The sequence below is a fragment of the Salarias fasciatus genome, chromosome 23 (genome assembly GCF_902148845.1).
Source record: "Salarias fasciatus chromosome 23, fSalaFa1.1, whole genome shotgun sequence".
NCBI lineage: Eukaryota > Metazoa > Chordata > Actinopteri > Blenniiformes > Blenniidae > Salarias > Salarias fasciatus.
This window is the reverse complement of record NC_043766.1, coordinates 17233237-17251884: the sequence shown is the minus strand read 5'-3', so window position 1 is coordinate 17251884 and position 18648 is coordinate 17233237. Positions and strand designations below refer to the sequence as shown.

Below are 18648 nucleotides of genomic sequence, written 5' to 3'. Positions count from 1 at the left end.
CAAATGTGTGACATTGGCCACGTTTACACAAGACCATTAATTTCTCATTAATTATTAATAAAAGTTAATTCTGCTTTAAAATGACTGTGTAAACGTCGAGTTGACAATGGAATGTTTATTCAAATAAACTTAATTCCGAATAAAGTGACTGGTTTATTCTCATTTTAAAATGGAATTAAATGATTCCTCGTCCACGTAAACTTTTTATTACGGTCGTTCTGCGCATGCCCTTTCCCAGAGATGCTCATATTCCAAGATGGTGGCCCGGCGCAAGCGTTAAACTCTAATGGAGGTGATTTATTTAATGGGACCCTTAGAAGAAATGGGCATAATGAGAAGAGTGGATAGATGGAAGCATAAAAATGCGGAGCTTTGTAAGTCTGTAGCATCACAGTTAATCGAGAGAGAAAGAGCGGCATAAACGCATCACTTCCGCCCACTGTCCAGTCAGAACATTTCCCAACCCCCGCAGTTAAAGCTGAATGAAGTGGAGGCAAATAAACATTTCCCATGTAAACGTGAAGAGGAATCCTTTGATTCAGAATCACTTAATTTTGGAATAAGCGAATTAATTTATGAACAGATTTTCTGAACTTTGTATGTAAATTAAGATGAAAAAAACAGCCGAATGATGGACCTGGGGCACATGTGACAGTGATACATGAAAGAATAAATCACCAAAGCCTCTTTTTTACTGTTTTTTTTTTAACTTAGCATAAGCATTTGTGATGGCAGATGCTATCATAGCACGAAATACTAGCATATGACTTACGTGCTGCTTTTCTTTGTTATTAAATCCCCTAATTCCACATGTGGTACTGCTGAGGACATTTCTAGATACATTTTTTTTGTAATGACACCAGTTTTTTTTCCTGAGTCTGCATGCTGTCACCTGGACACAAGCTGTGACAGATTAATTAGCGTAGCTGGTAGGTAGATGTTGACAACAGATCCTGGGTCAGTTAGGAACGCTGCAAAAAAACCAAAGCTTTTGCAATCACATGATTGCAATTTCGATAAAAAAAAAAAAGATCAATCCTTCAGCCCTAACCCATACTTGTGAAATTAGTACTTGAGCTTTGACTTTGGAAGTTGCTCCCATGCCTGAAGATCTCAGAGCAGGAGCCTTGAGCTTGTTTTGCCAAAAATGAATTGTAGCCGTGTAATGCCACAAAACAAAAGCTTTTCACGGGTAATTGGTTAAATGTACATTTGAACTTTGAAAGCCTTTGCAAAATTCTGCCGCTCTCCTTTCTGGTCAGCAGTGCATGTGATATATAAAAGAACAACGGCATAAAAGAAGTCAACACTATTTTCTGGTCTATCATATTGGTTGTCAGTACCTCCTGTATAGGAGGAGGATGTTGTGTCTGGCTACAGACTGACTCATTGATGGCCGCGTTGAGTGCTGTAACCTCCTCCTCCTCCTCCTCCTCCTCCTCCTCCTCCATCCTTTCTGTGGTCACTGATCCTGCCCTTAGCTTTGGATTATGGGCAAAGAAAGGGAACGCCCTGAGACTTTATTTGCTGTTGATCTGCAGGAAAGTGCAAAATGTAATCAGCAGGTGTAGTAAATGAGGGTCATTTACACACACTGCATACAATTGTCTTTCTTGTGCTACTTGCCTAACACTGGTATTGGGGTTTACTTTGTGTTGCTTGATGAAATCGCACTTTTTTCCTGCCTTGTCACTACCGATGGCAGCCAGCAGGATGGCTGGCTATATTTCAATAAAAGATGTACACTGAGCACACTGTAAATACTCTCATCAGTATCTTACTTCAATTTTGAAGTGACACTTTTCTCACAAATTTAGTTTTACTTGTTTGCATTTGTTTCTTTTCCCTTATAGAAAATAATTTTTAGAAGAAAAATGGTGTAGCTCAAGCCAGACCGTACAGATGACACATTGTTCCAGGTTTAAGTATCTGTTTGTTCTGTTGTAAAAAAACAAAACACACAAAAAAACATCGTTATGATTACATCTCAAAGATATAGCATCGAAGAATTACTTACATTCTCATGTTTATGTAAACATAGGTCATACATTATAAATAATTTGCTTTGAGCAAATGTATTATTGCTTCATCTTCGTATCACCAAAATGCAATTCGCAATTGTGCATTCAACTTTTAGATACTTAGATACTGGATATATTAGTCGAAGGCACATAGTTTCAACGTTTCTGTCACTTTCTATTCAGCATGAGGGTTCGACTCGTGTCCCAGCGTGCTGACTCCATCTTAATCTCACCACTGAATGCCTGGAGGGAGGTGGAGAGTGGCAAGAGAAGAAAAAGTAAAGCATAGAAGTACAGACAAGGGAGGCACAGATGGGGAAGGAGATGGAAAGAAAGAGACAAGCTGGGGGTTGATGGAGAGCGAGAGATGGAGCAGAAACGGTAGACCTTGGCTGTGAGCTTGCTATTGGCTGAACTCTGTTCTGTTCTGTTTGTTTTTGCTCTATTTTTGACCATGTAGTCTGCCCCTGGTCACTGACGAATGACACCATATGTAAGTTACATTTCATCTGACAGAGAGGATGTGTGGTTCACAGAAGAGGGAAAATGTTCAGAGACATGTTGTAATCCATCCAAGAGACAGTCGGGGCAAGAAAAAGAGAATCTAGGACTTTTTTTAGCAAGGCTTTTCGTTCTTATAGTTGGAAAAAATATATATATTTTACTGGTATATTATGTGTGTTCTATATGTACCTGAGGTCATTGTCAGTGTGCTTTCTTCAAATTTTTTGATAACTCAATGAGGAAAAGGTCATATTGGGCCATCGTCATCATTAGAATGTCATATTTACATGTTGTATGTGAATCTTCCAAGCTTTCTCCAGTTCTTCCAAGCTTTCTCCAGTTGTCTGCCAGACAGTACCATATTATGTATTTACATGTATAATTTCACAAAAATCTTTCTAAAGTGCATTTCTTCAGTTTTTAGCCACAGTTTAAAGTTCAAATTAAGGTGAGTGTGTGTAAAAACAAACAAAAAAACAACAACAGATAATAGCTCAAATAATACTACTGTGCTTGCTCATTAGTGAGGCAGACTGTTCTCACTGCTGAGTTACTCAAATAAACAAACATGCAGAAATAGGAGACAGAACAGAGCTTCAGCTTTTATTAGCCTGGTTGCATCTCATATCTTCTGCTGCATTTGTTGTTGTATGCTACGCATTGATATATTTTCAGAGGAAGAAAATAGCGATTTAACCACCTGTTTGGACTTTTTGTCCTATTGAATAAAGAGACGTGCAGCAGTGGCAGAGTTTTAACATGTACTTTGTGCTGTGCAGCAGCTATTCTGGTGTTACAATAGAGTCATGTGTCTGGGAAGTGTTTTTAGCGCTGGGTAACTCAAATGAGTTAGCGTGTACAATAATCCCCTCTGTCTGACTCTTTCCCTTCACTTCCTTTTCTCCTCTTCCTGATTTCTGCCTGCAGCTGCCCCACATCTCCAGATGACTTAACTGTATGTATGTTTGTCTGTGCATGTGAATGCGGTTCATCATGCTAAACGGGAAGGAAGTGTTTCCTGAACTGAAGACCATCCTGAGCAGCCGCTGTTTAAACTAAGATCAAATGATCCTGAATGAGTTAAACACATGTTGACTTCAGCATTCATTTAAAGTGACCTTCTTGATATTAAGATTGTGAAACACGATTTTGTGCTTGATTATTGTAAATAAAATGGTCAAATACCTGGGGATTTTTAGAAATTACATGCCACATCAGATGTAAAACAGCCCCACTGAATACAAGAATTACCTTTGTTTTTTTGCTTCAATGTTAACAAATCTTGAATTTTGCACAAATCCAACTGCACAAAATAACTTGAGACAATAGTGGTAAGCATTAGCTTGACTACAGGCAGAAGTGCAGTATGATAGAAAATAAGAATGATTAGAATGTATATTTTTAACTATTAGGAAAAAAAGGAAAACTATTTTTTGATTTTGGCATTTATAGACGATCATTTGCTTGGAAGTACAGGTATTTTAACCTATGATGAGTGGTGGATATCACTCAAATAATCTTTAAGTAGTTGGGTGTAATCACCGGTAGTTATGGTTTCTCCCACCTCATGATCAGCCGCACAATTGATAATTGAAGCCATTGCAGAATGTTTTTATGAATGTGGATTGCATGGGGGTATCACACATCTTGCTCTGGTGTAGGAATTGCTTTGATACTAAAAAAGATATATCAGTACTCTTGGCATTTTTTCTGAACTCTATTTATGAACTGCTTGTCTAACGCAGTGTTTAGTTCAACATGGCTTGTATGACTGATCCAGAAGACTCTCCGGAATCCCCTGTCAAAGCTAACCAGACTGAACTTCAAAATACCCCAATCACACAGAGCAGAGACTTCTGGGATGCATTAAGTCAGACATGCTATGGCCTCATTGGTCTAGTGTGCTTCATGTGGATCATGCTGCTTTGAATCTAGAGTTTCAACTCGCCACACTGATTGAAAACATCATTTTGCCCTCACTGCCTGCTATGCTTCACCTTATCCTTGTGTTAATCTATGGATGAAAGAACCCTGGAGCTTCAGTCTTATGAAGAAAAATGAGGATTAATGTTTTCCTGTGAGCTTAAATCTACTCCATTACAGTGCTTTGCAAGAAGTTTGCAAAAGTTTGACCTAGTATGTCGCTGCTCATTGAAATCTTTCTCATGGCTTTTCACTGCTTATTGTTAGGAATAGCAAGAAGACATTATCCAGAAATTAAAAACATTAGTGCCCAGGGTAATATATTTGGTGACATTTCCTCAATATTTTGTTTTTCCTCTGCTCTTCTGTTCTCTTACTCTGTCATCTGGTCTGAGTTTAGCCAGCAGTAACTAAATGTTAGGCAAAGAAGGGGTGATCAGTGGGGGGCTGAATGGGATGCATTGGAAGGCAGAGCTAAGGCAAATTTTGTAGAAGGCTGTGATATGACAGGAGGGAGAGGGGGAAAGGGGCATATTTAAAGAAGAAGTTAAAAATGGCAGTGCAGCTGACGCAGGGTGGCAAGACATGGGGGAGTAGTGTGAGACTGAACCCGGGCCTCTTGAATTACTGACCTGCTGTGAAATGTACATGAAGCAAGAGTTTAGAAAGCTTTGGCTGAAAGTACTGTACTATTACCTCAGGCAACAGAAGGACCGATCAACAAATGAGGACCGTGTAGGAGCAGTATGGCCACAATTTCAAGTTGTTTTGAATTAGGTTGTCCGTTATGTTCGCAACCAGCCCCAGCTGTGGCTGTTTACCCCTCTCTCTTGGTTTGGAATAAGCTGTGAGTGATTAAAGGGTCATATCTACCTCCGAGGGATGTCAAATGAACATCAGTCTGCTTCAGTTTGTCAATACCTGACTCAGACACATGATATTGGGAGTGGTAGATCAATACAGTGCACTCAGATGACCACGTTTTAATTGATTTGTACTGTCCATCATAGTCAAGTTAGTCTATTGGGCCAGACAGTTGGTGAGCTTATTTCTCCACTTTTTTCTTTTTTTTTTTTTTCTTTTTTTTTTGGGCGGGGGGCTGGAATTAGGAGGATTAAATATTAAATAGACATTGTTGTATATATTGATAATATTAATATTAAATCTAATTATATGTTTTTGTTCTCTCTCTTTTTTTTTTTTACCATCTTGGTTTTGGTAAGGCAGAAAACTTTGACCCTGAGCATATATCGCATGAATGGGATAATATCATCAAGTCAAAGACTGGATCCCTGCGGCTCCTCTTTCCTTTATCCTCTTCTTTAGACGGAGGGACCAGATGCTCCTCAGCTCTGGTTTTATTGTTTGTAGCTGGCTAGCCTAGGAGCTGACTTAAAGACAGGGGGGAGGAGATGAGCTATTGGTGCCTTTTTTTTCTCTTCTTTTTATTTCACTCTCTCTTCACAGTTCTCTGTTTTTGTCTTATTGAGCCCACTCTGTGTCTGTTGGATGAGTTAACTCATTGATTTCGGTTTGGGTCCATTTAAACAAAAGACTGCCTCTTTGAATAGGCTTCACAGATCTAGTGAGATGGCTTTCATAACTTTTTTTGAATGCAACACTGCCTCTACAGCCGCAATGCTGACGCATATTTACTACTAAATATCAGCAACAGGAGCAACATCTGTGTATCACGCAAGTATCCTGTGTATAAATGTGTGCCAAGAATTGCAGGACAAAGACACACACACACACACACACACACACACACACACACACACACACACACACATGTTTGTACAGCTATATGTTGTGAGGACATTCATTGACATAATGTATTTCCTAGCCCCTAACCCTAACCCTAACCATCAAAAATGAATGCCTAACCCTAACCTATGCCCTAAACCTAACCTAAACCTAATTGTAACCCTAAACCAAAAATGAAGTCTTAACCCTCAAAAAGGCCAAAAAAGGTCTCTGAAATAGTGAGGACCGGCAAAAATGTCCTCACTTTCCACAAATTGTCCTCACTTGTAAGGTTAAAAACCCAATGTCCTCACAAAAGGTCCTCACAACATATAGCTGTACAAGTACACACACACACACACACAGAATTAATCTGTACTTCTCTTGCCTCGTGTCTCATTGAGCCCAGAGAAAAATACTCCTTGTTTTGGCAAAGAGCCAAACCTTCTCATCTCCATCAGGTCATACAGAGGGAGTTGTAGTGGTGATGGATACTTGAGTGCCCCAGCTCCACTTTCCCTGGGGAGAGGAAGGGTCTTTGCCCATAGGAATTGCAGGCACAGAGATGCGCTCTGGGAAGGGTGGCTGACCAGTTCAAAAGAAATTCTATATACCAGAATGAGAAGAATACTATTAATTTTTTACCTTTGAGCTTCTTTACATACTTATAATATTCTCTAAATATCAAATATATGCGTCTTTTCCAACGGAAGCTTGGTTCAGTTATGGGGTGGCAGTTTTCGTCTGGTAGCTGAACTTGAATCAGATCCAGAAACCTTCAAACTCATGGTGAGCAGCACCTGTGCCTGTACTCATACCCAATTTAATTAAGATCAATCATGTCCTGTTTTTGGATCAGGTACTAGTGCAGGCTAAAGAAGTAATTGATAATGCTGATATGAAAATGCCTCAATGTGTCAATGAATTGTGTTGTTGTTATAAATTACTGTGTGATAAAATCACACACTGGCTGCTTCATTCTTACCTGCTGCTGCAGTGCACTACAGGAAGTGCTGGGGGCAGTATTGCTGACTGTTTATATTTTGCAAAAAAAAAAAAAAAAAAACAGAAGAAGCATGCATTATGGTGGACGGTATGGAAGCTTGAATACTCTAAACCAATTTCCAAAGTTTGGGAACACTTCACTGAAAATAAGGGCGCTTTCACACCGGCCCTGTTTGATGCGGACCTGAGATGACTTTAGGGACTTTTTGGGAAAATCTGCTTCATTTTTGCATATGTGAGGCCCTGAACCGGCGAACTCTGATCCACTTGAAACTGCGAGTTTCTCTTGCAAGTGGACTTTCCAATCAGATATAGCAAGAGGAAGTGATGTGGAACACAATGCATTTAGGTAGCAAACAAATAAAGCCAACAGTGTGAGTCAAAAGAAACAGACGTACAAAAAAGAGTTGGAAAATATATCGTGCATATATCGTGCAGGTGCTCATTGATAGATTACAAATCATGGTTGTTTGAGGCTAGCCGGCTACTGGGCCAGAACGTCTGCTTTCGGTTCGGACCGATGAAATGAGCTGGGATTCTTCTTTGTCAGGCTTTTACTGCCTCTCTGGTCGATGTTTGTTTCGGGTGACAGCGCCCTCAAACGAACAGCTGCTGCAGTTGCATAACATTGTCCAAGTGTTGGATCTGCTTTCAACAGTGCAAAGTGAAAGCAAGCTACACCAAGTGAGAGTGTAAAAATTCTTCCCAAGAGAATTTTTTAAAGAGAAAACACACTGTTCTCTTGTTTTGGTTTCCAAAAGGTTTTATATCTACACAATGTCGGTTAACACGGAAACAGCAGAAGCGCTCAAAGTGATAAAGTCTTAATGCCAGACCACAAGTTGGCACTGTTCGTTGTCTTTGTAATGAAACCGCACATGCATGCATACATGATGAACATTAACAATGGTGAGCACATGGACATTTTAATGGACGGATGACAACGTTGGTTTGCTAAGAGGTGAGAACTACCAAGTCTCAGAATAATATGGCCACTGCTGAGGATGCGATTGTTGCTATTGTCCATCTACTCGCACATTTGCAAAAGAACTATTGACAATGGTCATGGTGCACATGTACAGTGACAGCATTTTAGATAAGTTATGTTTTCCCATGTTTACATGGAGACAGTCAGAGTGTTTCTGAAAAATTACAATTTGAGTGTCGTTCTAAGTAAGATGTTTTCAGTGGCTCTTAGCACCATGGTTATGTAAACAGTTACCTATGATACCAGGGTTTCCGCCAGACCTTTTCAGTGCGGGCGTCCCACCCGCGCTAAATTCTGCAGCGCCCGGGCTACAGACAGGAAAAAAAATAATAATAATAGCGCCGCGTTTGTGGCTAATTAGCAGTTGCGCTCAATCGAATGAGCTGGAATCTCCGCTACGAGTGAGCACCGCGGAGCTGCAGCGGCACGCTATGAGTGAGTACCGCCCCGCTCTGTGCCGCTTCGACGCTCCGTGTGAGCAGCGCACCGCTCGGCACTGCTTGCCCCCACCCCCTCTCGGCAACGCTCGCCCCCCCTGGCCAAACTTTTATTCCCCAGGAAACACTGAATACAACAGAAGTTTTCCATTTTCACTTCAAAATGTGTAGACAAGGCCTTGAAGTTGTTTTCAAAAAGTGCCATTTTTGGAGCCTTGCAACATTTTGCCATAGGAAAAAAAGAAAGCAGCCAACATAGAAGTTATAGAATTTTTATTTTAAAGTGTTGCAAAAAAAAAAAAATAAAATAACGAAAATAATGAATCCCCAGAAAAAAAAAAAAACTGAATATGAACATTAAAATGTGCAGTTGATGGTGTAGCAGCTGTCAACCATCTCTTGTGCTTAGTTTATAAATTTCTATAGTTTTTTGAAGAAGTGACCTCTGTGGCTTATAACTGCTAGGATGGTCATGTCCATGACGAGTGTGACTAGTTGTTCACTTGGTGGGAGTGGAAGCCCTGACTCCAAAAGATTTATCATGCGTCATACTCTCTGACGCTGAAGCAGAATGCTGGGTGTCACTGTTGGTTTCTCACACACACACACACACACACACACACACACACACACACACACACACACACACACACACACACACACACACACACACACACACACACACACACACACACACACACACGCACACACACACACTTTTAACCTGTTATGTGTCATTTGATCATTCACTTCCTGCCAGGTCATACAGTCATTCGGTAGTGTCTCAGCACTGACTAGTTGCTCTATTTAGGCAGTCTGAGTGTCAGTCCTGGCAGGTCCATTAAAATTTATTGTTTGTTGTACATACTTTCGAGCTTAACAGTCAAGGCTTTCACACATCACTAAGTGAGATCATAAACTCCTAACAACTAGCTCTATAAAGGGGAACATATTTATTTTCTCTTTCTACTAATTGCCACTCCAGACTTGCAGTTACTCCTCTTCCTCTTCATTCTTCTTTTGACAGACATGGAGTTGAGTGGCAGGAGGGAGTAAGCACACAGATTTGCTTGTTTCATTTGTGCCAGTTGAGTGTCATAAATTCCAATTTCAGTACAAACTCCATCAACCACTTGTTTTATCTAGCAATGTGCCTCATCCCATATAAACAGTGTGTATTTAATCAATATTGAATCGAATTGTGTACGGTTTCTTTTTATAAGTTGTGCTTGTTGGTCACATAGGAGATCAAATCTGGTAGGTCATTCACTGTTGACAGTATGGTGAAGTGTTACGGCGTTGAACATGACACAATTTCCTCAGGGCAACATTTAATTTGTGGGAAGTTGCAAGTTACTCATATCGACTCATTTAAATATTTTTTTGAGGTGAACTATTGCCACTTAATGTTCACCCTCAGCCCTCTTGTATATTCTGAATTTTTTTTTGCTTAGTGATCAGTCAGCGAATTTTTCTGTGCATGTAGTGGAATTGGTTTACAGGAAGTCTATTTTCCTTGCCTGGATAATGAGGGGTTAATTGGGATGAGGTTAGCAAGTTCAATGGGAATGAGTGTTAGCTACATGCTCTAAAAACAGCTGGTTTAAGGAGACCGTTAGTTGTTAATGCCACTTCCTGCCCACAATAAACAGTAAAAGAGACCATCTTTGCACTCATATGTAGCCTATTGCTCTGATGTCTTTCTGTCAACTCACAGTAAGCAGCTAAAGTGCCAAGTTAAGCCTACGCAAAGCAGACGAACTCTTTCTTTTCTTTCGTTTCGTTTATTTGGGCATATCACATAACATAAACATGTCAACAAAATATACAAAACCATTCAATGAAGCCCAAAAGGAGTAGGCTGAAGCAGAAGCTTATCAGTGCCTACCCCTTCCCATATCTCGTAATTATATCACTGAGGGTCACATGGCAATGTTGTTGTATTTGTACATAATTTTATCATCCATACCCAGGCCATTACACAGTAGCATGTGCATGTGCCTGCCTATGAATGTGTGTGTGTTATGTGGTACAAGATTCATGTCCTGGCATGCCACACAGTGTGTGTTATGTTTGTTTGGCATAGTTATCAAAAATACGGCGCATATACAGTTTTTTGAATTGATGTATAGTTATGGCACTTTTTAGGTTCCCATCTAAGCTGTTCCATAGATTTACGCCTCTCCGGGTAATACATTGGCTTTTGAGGGTCGTACGAACACGTTGAACTTTTAAATTAAGCATTTGCCTGGAAGAATAATTGCCCTCTCTATTAGCAAACAGACGATTTATGTTACCGGGAAGTAAATTGTTTCTTGCCTTGTAGAGTATTAACAGAGATTTCAAATGTATTAAGTCCTCAAGTTTTAGAAGGCTAGATCTTAAGAACAATGAGTTTGTATGGTCCTTGAACCCCACGTTGTGTATGATCCTGATAGATTTTTTTTGAAGTCTGAACAAAATCTCCAAGTGGCTTCTGTAGGTATTTCCCCAAACCTCTACACAGTACGTGATGTAAGGAAGGACAAGTGAGCAGTACAAGATTTGGAGAGCTTTTTGGTCAAGAAGGTGTCTGCATCTTCTCATAATAGCAATGTTTTTAGCCATCTTAGTTCGGATACTGTTGATGTGCGGCTTCCAGCTCATGTTGTGACTCAGAATCACTCCCAGAAACTTGTATTCTTTCACTCTTTCTATTTCAACATTATCTATTTTAACTTGGGTTTCAGTGTCTTCTTTGATTTTACCAAATAACATGAATTTTGTTTTGAGTACATTTAGCGATAATTTATTTTTATTGAACCACTCTTTAATTTTACAAAGTTCTGCTGTAATCTCAGTCACAAGGAGCTGCAAATTTTTGTCAAGTCTTATCTGTGGAATGCTGGGCATCATCACAGAGGATCTCCTCAGCAGGGAGGAAGCGCCATTATCACAAAGCCTCTGTCTCCTTTGAATGAATGTCCCCTGAGGCCCTTCTCTTTTCTATCTCACTTTTAAATGTTTACCTTTCTGTCCTAGCCTTGCTCTCTCTTTCCGTCTTTCTTCTCGGTTCAGTCATTACATGTTTTCAGCCTTATGGTTGCTGGGGTCCTTTTCTTAACTATTTCAGAGGGCAGCTCAGGAGTTAAAGAGACAGATTTAAACCAGACTTATGATGGAGGATAATGATGATGCTGGCCTTTGTGGTCTCTACAGTTTTGCATGCCTTGGCATTTCACAGGCTTGCATGCTTTTGGAAGTGTGGTCAGCTAGCCTGGCAAAGGAACAAGCTCATGAGTCTCAAGTTGCTCTGTTTTTCCTCTACTTTTCTATTGTGACCCAGATGATTCCAAAGTCCGCTTTGTCAAGACATTGCAGTTGAAAATCGTTGTTGCCTTTTTGCATTGAATGCCCGATTGACATGACTTTCAGAAATATGAATTCAGTTGTTGCAAAAAAAAGATGACAGTTCTTCATCATCAAGGCAAAACACTTAAAGACAATTGAAGCAACTCCTCTTTTATTGTTGATACATCCAACACATTACTAGAAGCACAAGCACGATGTGGTTTTATTTGGTATCTGTTATGAATGATCTGTTATGAAACTGTTTTTCCAGAGAGAGCTTCTTTGATTATGCTTTAATCAAGGCGCCATTCATTTGAGTGGAGGAAGACACATGATTATCCCAGTGTTGCACAGCTAGAAAATCTTTTGCACGACTGAAATGATGCATGAAATTATGGATCTCCTTTTCTAACATTATCGACCAAGCTAAGTTTAGAATTAAAAAACAGAAAATATTTCAAAGCCTGTATAATATGTCATTATACTGTCATCGTGTCTGTTAAATTATAACATTTATTTTACTGTCATACTGTCATCGTCTCTGTTAAATTATAACATTTATTTAGCATTTCTATGATCAAAACAGTGATAACCTGTAGGCCTTATTGCTTACAGGATTTTTACCTTGATTATTTTACCCATCCCCATTTTACATGACACTGATTGACAGAAAAAGTCACAATGTTTTCACACAAGAGTTCAGGTGACAACATTTTATAAATGAGTGCCTAACACAGAAATGCTGAGGACACTTTAGTTTGCTTGTCAGACATCCAGTGGGCGCTCTGTTTTTGTAACAGAACCACCCATGCATGCACACAAAGAACAGAATAATGGAAATCTTCAGGCTTCCTTAAACTGCCTTTGTTACAAAGACCCACTAAGAATTCACTGTATGTAAATGTACAATTTATTGGAGAAACACTGTTAAATCCAAAAAGTGACCAACAGAAACACTTTAGATCCCTTCATTGTTGGCAGTGCTATTGTAGAACAATTTGAATGCTCTGCGCATTTGCAGTACCAAGCACTTAAGAAAAAAAAAAGCATTTTCTCTGTTAATATAAAGAGTGGATAATTTAAAACATTGCATTCTCGGAGCTGTTTTTAAAAAGTTAACTTTTCTTTGACTCTGAAAGTCATTGCAGTGTAAAAAAAAGAGTCTTAAACGTTGTGTACATGGGCCTAAAGCATTTTATTTTGTCTGCTCGGCAGTGTTTTAATTCAGCTTCCTGCTTCCCACTTCCCCCAGGGGGAAATCACAGTTTGAACAGCATGTATTACTAATGCGAAGCAATGTTACTCGATCTGTCATTATTAGACTAAGTTTTACCCCATCGCAATCTGTATGACTCACAGCATTGACTTGTAATATGGTTCTTTGGCTCAGATCCAGTTGGATGTTTCTCTGAATCAGTCCTGGATTATCGCGGTGCTGTTTCAGTAGACTTTAAATGACTATGTAATGATGGCTGAGATTTATGCTCACTCGTCTTGATGTACATTTGTCATCATACTATTCTGGTGAAATAACCACAGTAAAACACACTTATCAGTAATTTGGGTGTTGGTTTAAGTGAGCTTGTTCAAAAAAAGTATCATGGTACAATACTTTGAATGCTAATTATAGAGGAGTGTGAGTTCTAAAAGATTTTGTACTGACACTACTGTGGTGTGGAAAAATTCTACCTGATTCATTGATGATCTCAGCTGTTAAGCACCAGTTGGAGAAGTTAATGAGACATTCATGAATCTGCATTTATTGTTTGGTTTTGTTTACAGCAGAGAGCATCAGACCAAGAAAGACAATCCTCATATAACATGACATACTCTGTGAACTACTATTGAAACTGTCTGTTTGGATGTCTGTCAGTTTTCTTCAAAATGAGGAACAGTCACATTTTCCTTGAGGGAAACTCTGAATACTACAAAAAGCAGGGATTTAGTCTCTATAGTAAATTATTCTGAAAGTGTCACTGTTAAAGTGATTACTTTAATGGTAACATTTCATCAAGGCCCTTTTATGTTGGTAATTTAATATAGAGCCTCTTACTGATTCATTGTTTACTCTTGGTTTTTTTCAGGGTTAAAAAAAATGTTGATGTCCTGCCAGATGGAGAAATAATAGTTAACTATGTATAGTGTGATCAGTTGATGCAAAAGGATCAAGAGGTGAACATATCCACTTGCTGAATGTCCCAGCTATATGTACACAAATTAAACATATGGCACTGTAAAAACAAAGACTGATACTGAACTTAAATGGAAACAACTCTGGGAAATACAATGTGGATTGTGAAGTTATCATACTGCCAACACAGTTAAGGTTTCGCACTCGTCAAATTTGTCAGTATTTTTGTTTTAAGCACTGAGAATGTTGAAGTTACTGAGCTCTGTGACAACATTCTACATTGAACAACACTATAGGTGTCTTGTCTTTGCAAGTGAATAATGTGCAGTCATTACATAATTTGTGGTTTACCCCTAAGTCTGTTTGTGTGTCTAGGGTGCAATCACTAAGCGGAAGGGTTAAATTTCTGTGCAGCAGCTGCAGCTTATGGTGAAGTTTCAGTAGCAGAATACATGTAAGCGTGTGTGCTTGCGTGTATGTGTGTGAGATGATGTAACAGGTACAAGTCAACAGGACTGTCCTTCATTTATTCTGCGAATGTGCCTTAATTTAAAAAAGAGAAAAGCTGATTCCTCACATCATTGTCCCACCCCCTGCTCCCTCTCAACAAATCACCTGCTAACTCACTCTCAATGTGCATTCAGGTAGCCCGTGGTTAGGAAACTACAGAACATCATCCAGTCTTGAAAAAACATTGAATTCACTTTAGTGGTGTTACAAGCAGATCCCATCAGCCAAGGAGAACCAGAACATTGAGCATACTTGAGCAATTGGTAAAGGCAGGATGAGGAAGAGAGAACACAGAAGTCATCACCATTGCTAATGCTAAGCCAGCAAACAGTGAAAAAGAGGCTATAGTGAGTTATATGGTGCTTTTGGGATAACTCGTATCACTGTTGAATGAGCACATGCATACATCGTTTGACCATTTTTATGTCTTCAATTACTTTAATAGTAGACTGCAATGGCAATGTGCTGCTGTCAACTCTGACATTTCAAATGAACACGAACGTCTTCCGGGTTTCCGGCAAAGTAAGCTTGAGATAATGAATTATGGTCGAATTTTATTTCCCAACTTTTTCAAAATGAAGACATGTTAAAAAATCAGATTTCTGTTTCCCTTAGCAAAGGTCAAGAAGGAAATTCTTTGTGTTAATTTGTTGCTCAGTTAAGACACTCCAGTAAGAAATGCTTCAAATTATGGACTTGCTACTGCCTTGAAATGCCAAATAACAGAATTTTAAACATGCAATTCAAAATGTGATTAATTATGGAAATTCTGAAATTAGTTGCAATAGAAAAAAAATCATGACTACATACCATTACTCTCCTTATACTTTCTTATTCATGATGCAACTATTGTGCCATTGGCTGAGTACATTGTCAGTTCTTGGCTATTAAGTTAAACTAATATTTCATCCCAGCAAACATTGAAATCAGGGGAGCCACCAGGTAGTTTTGGCCCCAAGAAAAGATAGTGCCATATTCATTTTGTCAGTATTATAATTTTATCAGGGGCCTGTCGGGGCCCCTATTAATGATGGGGCCCTAGAATCCTTCCCCTTTTCCAATGCTTTTTGGCACCCTGATTGAAATTGTAATATTATTAATCTGTGACGCAAAATGCAATGCATTTATTGCAAAAAGGAAAAAGCTGAATTTTGTTGAAAAATCTGAAAGTTGTGTAACAGCCGAAAATAATTTACAATATATCAACAATCACCCGCTGCTATGTTGACTGACTGTAGCCTGATGATTTAGTACTTGTCTCTTGTGTCTTGCAGTGTCATTGTGCAGATACTGCTATGTAAAATATCATAAATCACTGATTACATTGGTTTAAAAGATTTTACCATGAAAGAGGCTGAATGAAGTAGACCTTTCAACAGTTTGTAAAAATGCTGAACAATATAAAGCAGAAGTGCTTTATATTTTGTAGCTCTCCTCAGGTATTGGGTCAGTGCTGTGTTGAGTAAATATTCCAAATTGAATTTATTGTCAGTTACATGTTTTTGCTAGCCTGGTTCCAAAAACCTAAAAGGGATTTTGAACTATCATTTACTTTGTTGTTCCCAGGTGCAGTTTGGTGAGAGTGAAGCAGTGGGAGCGGCATGCTGAAGTCACACCCCCTGGCTCAGGATGAGTGTCAGAGATGGCGCTGCCACAATGGCAACAAGTGCAGGTGGAGGAGGGGGAGGTGGACTCGCTACTCCTAATGATCACGATGGGCGCTCATACATGCTCCAGATCTATCCCCGGTTAGCTGTGCAGTGCCCCTCAATCTCCACCTGCTGCAGCTTGAGGTGAGTTTTCAGCAGCACGACAGCTGAAATATGTCAGTTTAGCTAGAGTTTACCTAATATTGTACAAAAGTACTTGAGATAACTCACTAAGTATAATTTTGAGTAATTTAAATCGCATATTTTTTTAAAGAAACTAATGAAATGTTCTGTTAATATGTGTTGATTGTGTTCTTTAGAGTGCAGAAGGATGCAACTGCAGCCTCAGTGATCTCAGATGCCGCTACAGCCCTGGGGCTGGACCCCAGTCGCATGTACGTGCTGGCAGAGGTGAAAGAAAGTGGTGGGGAAGAATGGGTACTGGAGGCCGGCGACTTGCCCGTGCAGAGGTTTTTACTTTGGCCTCGGAAAGCCCAGGAGGAACATCCTCAGAGCCTTGGCTTTTACTTCATACTTCAGGTAGGATTGATGGCATACTGTTATCTTTATTTTCAGATTCAGTAAATATAACCCACTGAGAGTCCTTCCTCTGAAGCATTACTTTTTGGTTCCCTCATTTCTCTCTTCCTGTTTTTGACATTTTAACAATAAAATGAACAAAGCAACCAACTGCAGAAAAAGTTGCAAACCAATAATAAAAAGAGGAATTAACCAATGAAGCATGTACTGTATATAACACACAATGTGTAATTTTTACAATCTCATTAGGCCGCACTAAACTAACGCATATGCATTATGTTTTTCTTTACTTGATTCAGGAGAGGAATCATGATGGTTCCATCCACTACGTTCACCTTCCTCCCTTGTCCAAGGACCAAGAGGCACAACGATTAGCTGCCAGGGGCTTCCTTCCTCCTCCCCAGGATGACTTTGCGGACCTCTGCAACCTCCCTGTTCTTAAAGAGGACAGCATATTGAGCAACCTGCGCTCACGTTTTTACAAGAAAAAGATCTACACCTATGCAGGCAGCATTCTCATTGCTGTCAACCCCTTTAAGTTCCTGCCCATCTACAACCCGAAGTACGTCAAGATGTATGAGAACCACCAGCTGGGCAAACTGGAGCCTCATATTTTTGCTATTGCGGATGTAGCCTACTATGCTATGCTCAGGAAGAGGGTCAATCAGTGCATAGTCATCTCTGGGGAAAGTGGTTCAGGCAAAACCCAGAGTACCAACTTCCTGATCCATTGTCTGACTGCTCTTAGCCAGAAGGGCTATGCCAGTGGAGTTGAGAGAACCATTCTGGGGGCTGGACCCGTCCTCGAGGTAAGATGCTAACATTTTAGGCACTTTCTGTTTCAGCTTCAGTTCTTCCTAACCACCAGCTTGCCATGGCAGAGTTACTTCTTCTCACTAGAGGTCCAGGCCAGTGTTGATTTGAAAAGGAGTGATAAGTCATTGGCCTTCTTGAACAGTGGCCTTGTCATGGCAGAAAGGATTGCATAGTCTAGCAATCTTTGCACCTATGCAGTCTTGAGCACACGCTCCTGGTACGGCAACCCAAGGTGAACAGGTGTAGAGTGAAGGCCCAGACAGGCGCACCCAAACATGAAGCCAAGGAGACACAGAAGATCATGCACTCTGCTTGGACAAGGGTCAGCAGGACACACCCCTGGAGCGGGTCCGTTTGGTGGTGTTTGCCTGCAAGTATCTAGTGGCTGGGTAGCCCGCATGTCCTGGTCGGGCATAGTCCAAACAAGCAATGTTTGGGAGGCTACATGGGCCCACTACCCACAAAGTGGATAGAGCAGTGCATTGCTCATGAAATATGAGAGAGCAAGGAGGCTCATGGCATCACGGGTCCCTGCCCTGCTAGAGAAACTGGCTTCTGGAATGTGGAATGTCACCTCACTGAGGCTGATGGAGTCAGAGCGGGTGCGGGAGGTTGAGAAGTGCCGACTGGATATACTTCGACTCACCTCCACGCCCAGCTTGGACTCTGAAAGCATACTCCTTGAGATGAGATGGCCTCTTTCCTACTCAGGTGTTGTTATGGGTGAGAGGCACTGGGCAGCTGTAGGGATGCTCACAAATCCCCTGCTCATGGGAACACCGTTGAATTTTGTCCCACTGTATGTGAAGGTCACCGCCCTGCGGCTTAAAGGGGCTGTATCATGCAAAATTCACTTTTTGTATGTTTTAACCTTGTTATACAGTTATGTACTCACCAAAAACACCCCCAAAGCGTTTTTTTCCTTCATGCCTGCGTGTTTGAGCTTTCCTCATGTTTCAACTGCTCAGAGAGGCAGCCCCTCCTGCACCCGTGAAAACGCTCCGTTTCCCACGTTCACGTCACACTGCGAAGATGGCTCCCCTGAGCC

The 18648-nt window shown here is 40.3% G+C and overlaps 1 protein-coding gene across 5 annotated transcripts in view; it reads left to right on the top strand.

Moving 5' to 3' along the window:
* Nucleotides 1-18648, top strand: part of myo9b (myosin IXB) — a 56900-nt gene that overhangs the window by 6357 nt on the left and 31895 nt on the right. For all 5 annotated transcript variants that reach the window (XM_030082793.1, XM_030082792.1, XM_030082791.1 and 2 more), the window contains exons 2-4: nucleotides 16162-16388; nucleotides 16565-16784; nucleotides 17084-17593. In XM_030082793.1, the coding sequence (XP_029938653.1) occupies nucleotides 16225-16388; nucleotides 16565-16784; nucleotides 17084-17593 (894 nt within the window). In that variant the 5' untranslated portion in view covers nucleotides 16162-16224. The remainder of the gene's footprint in view (nucleotides 1-16161; nucleotides 16389-16564; nucleotides 16785-17083; nucleotides 17594-18648) is intronic.